This window comes from Manduca sexta, unplaced genomic scaffold (assembly GCF_014839805.1).
Source record: "Manduca sexta isolate Smith_Timp_Sample1 unplaced genomic scaffold, JHU_Msex_v1.0 HiC_scaffold_28, whole genome shotgun sequence".
Taxonomy (NCBI): domain Eukaryota; kingdom Metazoa; phylum Arthropoda; class Insecta; order Lepidoptera; family Sphingidae; genus Manduca; species Manduca sexta.
The window spans coordinates 311,991-319,312 of NW_023593800.1; the positions used below are offsets into that span (position 1 = coordinate 311,991).

A 7,322-nucleotide genomic window follows, 5' to 3' on the forward strand; every position below is an offset into this window, starting at 1 on the left:
ACTTTTTTTATTTATTTATTTCTTTTCTTACTAGTCATTACAGAAATTTTCCAAGACGACAATGTGGGGTAACTATTATTGATGTAAAATTAAAAAGTAATTATAAAACAAAAAACATGGAACAAAATAAAACATAATTAATAAATACTGATAAATAGGTATGACATAGAATAAATAACAAAATTTATTTAGCAAATCTTTGCATATTTACTCCACTCACATATATGTCCAACATCTGTTTTGGCATGCACCTCACTAATGGTCCTAATCGCTCGGGTGAAAGGTGGCCGCAAAGGGATTATAATATATAGGAAAGGTGGCCGTTGGCACCGCCAACAGAGGCGGGCGGCGCCGCCTCCACACGTACCGTGTTGTGCTCGACACCACGCAACAGCTTCACTAGATACGAAACAAGGGCGCACTCGCGCCGCACCGTCAGCTCGTTGTACCCGACCATACCCAGTACGAACAATATGGGGTACATCAGCGGATATAGCGGATATACCCCATAGAGTTTCATGTACAGATGCCTCGCGAATATGTTCTGCATGCGTTCCAACATGATCGTGTACTTGTCGTCTTGCGGGGCGCAGACGATCGCGCCGTGCTCCAAATGACTACGAACCAGCGCGTCGTACAGCACTCTGACGGTGCCCGGTGGTGATATTGATGAAGTGTCGCGTATGCCTTAACACAAACCCGAGATTTTATACGCCTTCTTGCATATTTTTTTGATATGAACACGAAACGTCAATTAAGGCGTGAGATGCACTCCCAAGCCTCTTGTCAGCCTTCATAGTCACGGGGCGGACTGAAGTTAATATCGTCGGAAAAGACAACGTTACAGTATCGACCCACATTTTACAATCATACAAGTTTAAAAAAACGCACAATGAGGTCATAATGTCTTGAAGTCTGTCAGCCGGTATCACTAAATCAGTCATATATATATTTATTGCTTTGAATGTGGAGACGACCTTGCTATTCACCTGATGGTAAGCAACACGATCGTCCATAAACAGAAACACCATCCAACACCTTGAATTACAAAGTATTGTTTGGTATTACACTGAGCTAGCCATCCTGAGACATGAAATGTTAAGTCTTATTATGTCCAGTAGTTACACTGGCTACAATATTCTTCAAACCGGAATACAACAGGGACTACATACTGCTGTTGGCAGAAATAGACATTGTTGTGGACCTACCCAGGACCTACCCAGGCGGAGTCTCACATAAGAGACTTCCCACCAGTAGATCTTTCATATGTGCACCTACTGGTCTGACAATCCTTTAATTTAAGATAAATAACTATAAGAAATATGATTATTTTTTATGAATTATAAGTTTTGAATAGATTGCTTCTAAAATACCGTTAGCGCGCCGTTTTTCTGCGAGCACCTTAAAAGATTCGCAGTGATTTAGTTTGTCTGTTTTGCCAAGAAAGATGGAATTTCTTAGGCGCCGATAGCAGAAGCGGCATGGAATAAATTATAATAATGCCGTTTTAACAAGGTATCGTTATAAGACGAACGAGGTCATTAATAATAAACCAAAGGAAAAGTAAAATTGAAATTATTTATTAAACGTAAACGTAGAATTTATGATGAAAAAAGACAGCTGATTAGTTGACGGTGTTGCTCTGGATCCAGCTCCTGAAGGCGCTGAGCCTTACGAACATGTCGGGAGCGCCCAGGGCGCACGGGAGACCCCAAGACACGACACCGATCTGCTGGCCGCGGTCCACGCGGACCAGAGCGCTGCCGGAGTCACCCTGCAATGACAATCACATTCAGCCGCGTACTAAGTCTTATTAGTCTTATTATCGGTTTATTTGCTATGCTGCCAATGTTTAAGCACTATTGTGTTAGAGTTTAAAATAAATAACAGCTATATTATAGTCCTTTATACATAATAAAAAATTCTACGTAACGCTTACTATCAAATTTCGTAATTTAAAAACTTGTAAAATATAGTTCATTGGAGGCGGTTTAAGTGTTTGTCCCAAAAAACTGCCTAATGTGTAAGAAAAGTAAATTAGTAAAACTTACATTGCAAACACCGTGGTTGTGAGAGTGGAAGGTGCAGATCTCTATGTTGGGATCGACTTTAGTAAGTCTCATGTTGTGGATGGCGCCGACACGGGCGACTTCACGGATGCAATGGTCGCCGTCGACGGTTTGCACGTTCAGTTCGCGCAGGTTGCGAGCGATAATACCGCCGTTCTGAAAAAATAAATATATTCAATGTTAACCACTAAAATTTTAAGTACAGTCGCAGGTTTCTCTCGTTTTTTTTTGCAGGAAATCTTAGTAACCACTAACCACTGAGAATATTGGTGCAGTACACACATCGAAACAGCATCCGAAGGGATATAATGGTTTCTGTGACGTAGATATTCGATTGTAAATTACGACGTATTTATGATCAACATACCCTGATTCTGCCCCATCCAGCAACCCTGCAGTTCATCCCTTCTCCGATCCAATCGTAGTTAATAACGATAGGCCTGACGACGTTGTTCCAGACGATGTCGGTTGTGGTGTAGAGCATACCGATGTCATTCTTACTAAAGCGGCCGTATTCGGGGTGGATGACGTACCCCTGGTAAGAGTACATCTGACCACCACTGAACCACTGGTTGGTGCCAACAGTCGCGTGTGCATTACTGTAACACCACAATTTGTCACTGAGTTTTACTTAATTTACAAAAATAAAGTAATATTACAAGATGTAGCACTCGAGTGACATCCAGAGCAGTATTTTGTAATACAAGTTTACGGCTAGCACTGTTGGTGCCAGACAAGCAATATACAGGTGATATACAGGTAATTTCCCGCATTTGTAAATAAAACACATTACATTTTGTACGAACCTTCTAAGAGTGTCCTCGTAGTCGTTGATGATAGGCACGATGCAGTGGGCAGCGGTGAGGATAGTCCTGCGGGTGACGATGGAGCCGCCGCACACTAAGTTCCTGAGAGTGGCGCCGTAGGTTATGGAAACCATGTGGGGATGAGAGCCTTCAGCGGCATGAGTGCCGCCTACGATGCGGGCATTAGGGTCTACATGTTCGAAGAAGATGGACATGTCCTGGTCCGGCTCCTCAAGAGGTAATGCTGAAAGCAAACATTAGGTCTATCAATGGCCTCAAAAGAGAACGAGTTATTATTACATAAAAGGAAGAAAGTTCGAAGACCAATGAACTACTGGCTGTTCAACTTTTCTTTTAGCACATGTCGTTACAGTGGGCCAATTCGAGGTCGGTGCGACACAATTTTACAAGAATATTGCAAAGAGGATGTGACTTTGTTACAGCTAACCGCCTGACTGATCCAATCTCGGGCAAATCAATTACCTGATCTGGGATGAGAATTCACGACTCACAATCTTTAGAATAAGTTGACATTATACCAACGTGACGACACCAAATAATTAATTATAATCGTTAGTTCTAATTTATTATATATTTTATGTCTAATCATTTTTAACTTGCGTAATTGAAATACAAAATTAACCTCACCATTGCATCCCGCAAAAATGGCGACGAAAAGAAGTACCAGTTTCATGACCATGTCGGTTACGCTCCACAACTGATTAACTGGTTGAAATAGATCCTTTATATATTATATATATCACAAAAATCAATACTATCGGAATTGTTTTTTGATTAGATTAATTTGGTCATTATGAAATCCTTATTACTTATTAGTTCAATTAAGCCAAGTGCGAGTAAGTTGCTGTATTGGGATTCCGTACACTAAATAATTAAGTCAAAGGTAGGCAGGCAGGGAAAGGAGAAAACTAAAAATATCCTTTATGAAGAATGATATCCATCTTAAGTAGGTCCTACTATGTGACATAGCACTTAGTCCCGACTTGCATGATTTGCAAGGGTTGTTGAAGTAGGAATAACTGTCGAAACTCCCTTCCAGGTAGAAGTGCTCGCGATCCATTTAGACATTAAACATTAATCTATTATTATTCAACAACTCTGTTCCTGATTTGCCATTAATTTGTCGTAATGAATACAGGGGCAAATCATTGATTACTTAAATTATTGGAGGAGCCTCGCGTTATTGGTATTGAACTAAAATTATTTAAGTAGTCATTGTTAGTTTTAGCTTAAGTTTTCGAGATTTAAATGACTTATTTGTATAGAGATAAATAGTGTAGCAGCTAGTGAGAAGACAGCTCGAATATTTATTACCATCAGGATCTCTAACTTATTTTCTATATAGTACTAGTATTATATGATAAGTCAGGGACCCTGATGGTAATAAATAGTCGAGCTGTCTTCTCATTAGCTGCCACACTATTTATTTCATTTTACATAACGAATTTTCTTTTCTTGGCGTTCTTTCACAATTCAGGCACAAAATTCAGACTCCAGGTTGACATTGTTCATCTAAAAACTTTATATCGTTTTACACGACGGGATCAAATTCGTGATCTCGCACGGAATTGTACCAGAATACTACTATGCCACCAAGTCGGCCAACTTTATTTAAAACTTCCATATTTTTATACATTTAGTACAACACTTAAATGATTTTTTTTGTATTCTTTTTTAATTTTTTTCCATTATTGTGTTGCTAAACACACCGCGATGTAATCAATCAAGCTTAGCGTTATCTGTAATGACAAATCATTTGGCTTTTCCTGATGAAGAGACTGTTTGTTTGAAGCTGAAGAGTTTGTTTGTTTGAACGCGCTAATCTCGGGAACTACTGGTTCGAATTAAATAAATATTTTAGTGTTAGATACCCATTTATAGAGGAAGGCTATAAGCTACCTATATGTATAACATTACGCTATGACCAATAGGAGCGGAGCATCAATGAAAAGTGTTGCAAAAACAGGAAAAAATTGTTCCTAAGAGTTTCCTTTGCGTAAACGGTTAAAGTTACGCTACAATCATGTGTGATAGAATAGTTTCTCTTAAAAGTTAAAAAATAAATATTTTAAATAGTCTTCCGCCGCATCAGTCTATTTGTATTTTTTTTATTGCATTAGTACGTAAACGAGCGAGCGGTCCGCCTGATGTTAAGCAGCATCCGTTACCCACTGACTGAAGCAATGCCAGAGGCACATCCAAGCCATTGCAAAGTAGGACAAATCATAGCGCTCGGGAAACACTGTTGCAGGGAGTTCATCCCAAAGTTTGCACGTGCGCGGCAGTAAGGACGGTTGAAATGGCACCGTGCTCGTATCGACTCATTCAACGTCGTGCGGATGAACTCCACTGCGATGGCGAGTGGTGCTGTGGTGAAAAGGGGAGGCAGGTACTAGGGCATGCAATTATCGGAAAATTCCGATAATCGATAAAAAAAATAGTTTTTATTTTCCGATAAAAACCGATAAATATCGGTTTTTAAGATATAAAAAACTTGTTTTTGTCCCTTTAATATTATAAAACGTGTAATTTATATTATATAATACTGCTCAAAGCAATCAGACGAACAATATTTTTAAATAGATCTAAACTGTTTGCTAAAGGTGCGGCGGTTAGAGCCTGCCCACTGATAGGTAGCAGTAAGACAATTAAAACCCAGGGTTATTTCGTGGATCGAGCTTTATTTTTGCACCTCCGCATTATACTCGGCACTGGTTACTAGTGTTGTGCAACACGCGTCACTGGCCTGGGGAACTCCGATTCAGGCGAACGGCAGGCAGATTCTGCACGTAGCTTGCTCCGGCGGCAGCTCGCCGGGCAGTTGGACGGCCACGTGGGTGAGCAGGATGTGCACGTGGTGGGAGTCAGCACACCCGGCGATGGTGGTGCGCAGCTGGACATGGTCGGGTGGCAGCTCTCTCGTCCGTCTGCTACGGCACACCGTGTAGGCACCGCGTATGCGCGCAGTGGAAGCGCACGTGGAAGTACGTTAGAAATCGATTCTGACGAACTCTATATTGTCTATCTACGAGTGATTCTCCAGTTACCGGTTCAATCCTGCTTTTGTTACCCGCTCCATGACTTTGCACATCATTAAGATTATAACGATTTGGCGATTGCTAGACTCTACCAATTACCGCTCAAACTTAAAAACAAAGTGACGCCATTGCTTTTTCGTTATTTTGTAATCACAGAAAACATATTTTAATTGGTTATACAGGTCTTTGGAGTTTAATAGAGACTGAAGTGAGTTTTTGAGTATTGTTATTCATTGTAGCGAGTGAGTTTTTAGATCATAAAGCCAGATCTGACTATATTGCATTGTTTCTCGAGCTATCGTTTTGCTGGAAGATGGTCGAATTATGCATTATTTGGAAATGTTCTAAGAGTAGCTCCTCCTACTATCTACAGACTATGGAAGCGATACCAGCGAATACTCACGAAGAGGTGTTCAAGGTCTATAGGAGATCCTCTTCCCATAATTTTATAATTTCCCTCACACATGTTGTTGCATGTTATTTATTATTCTTAGCTTTAATTTAATTTAATTTTTGTGTTAGATAATTTATTGAAATAAAAACTAAAAACTATTTAAACGGATTTTATCGCGGTTTTTTTTATATTATTATTTTCTCCCGACGTTTCGAAGACTTTGCAGCCTTCATGGTCACGGGGGGGACTGAGGTGTTGTTCATCCGTAAAGTCAAAGTTACAATATCTACCTTCATTTTCCAAATATACAACTTTTTTAAAATTTTATCTGTTGACGGTCCGATCTACGCAGAATGAGCTCACAGTGTCTTGAGGTCTGGCAGCCGGTCTTTTTGGGATCCGATTTAATTAAATGTAGAACAGGATCCCAGGCTTGTGCAAGCTTCCAACCATCTTCCCTATTGAAATTTGGGTGTTTTTTAATTTCAATAGCCTCGCGAATCATCCTAGGCAGGAATCGGTGTTCTTTGGCAAGGATTTGTGGCTTGTCTAATCGCAAATAATGATTGGACCTCAAGACACTGTGAGCTCATTCTGCGTAGATCGGACCGTCAACAGATAAAATTTTAAAAAGTTGTATATTTGGAAAATGAAGGTAGATATTGTAACTTTGACTTTACGGATGAACAACACCTCAGTCCCCGTGACCATGAAGGCTGCAAAGTCTTCGAAACGTCGGGAGAAAATAATAATATAAAAAAAAACCGCGATAAAATCCGTTTAAATAGTTTTTAGTTTTTATTTCAATGTCTAACATTCGCGTAAACATAAGAAATCATTAGATAATTTATTTTTATAAATACTTAGTTATAGAATATAGTTGCAAAATATTATATTATTACAGTTCCGCCAGTCGAATTGGGTGTAACCTGTAATGGCTGTGTGTTGATGTAAATAAATAAATAACTTGTTTTGAGCAGTACATACCTAATAT

General features: G+C 39.6%; 1 protein-coding gene across 1 annotated transcript; it reads right to left on the reverse strand.

Annotated features, from left to right (window-relative positions):
- Positions 1-1,562: 1,562 nt before the first annotated feature.
- Positions 1,563-3,674, reverse strand: LOC115451682 (chymotrypsin-1). Its single transcript, XM_037446262.1, has 5 exons — positions 3,524-3,674; positions 2,876-3,119; positions 2,437-2,668; positions 2,052-2,225; positions 1,563-1,774 (listed from the first exon to the last, which is right to left on the reverse strand). The coding sequence occupies exons 1-5, from the start codon at positions 3,573-3,575 to the stop codon at positions 1,625-1,627; spliced, it is 852 nt and encodes a 283-aa protein (XP_037302159.1). The 5' UTR covers positions 3,576-3,674; the 3' UTR covers positions 1,563-1,624.
- Positions 3,675-7,322: the final 3,648 nt, after the last annotated feature.

Coding starts and splice junctions, on each gene's coding strand:
- LOC115451682 (XM_037446262.1), bottom strand. CDS start 3,575: ATGGTCATGAAACTGGTACTTCTTTTCGTCGCCATTTTTGCGGGATGC. Junction 2,226..2,436: donor CTGGATGGGGCAGAATCAGG/GTATGTTGATCA, acceptor TTATTTTTTCAG/AACGGCGGTATTATCGCTCG. Junction 1,775..2,051: donor ACAACCACGGTGTTTGCAAT/GTAAGTTTTACT, acceptor TTGTCATTGCAG/GGTGACTCCGGCAGCGCTCT.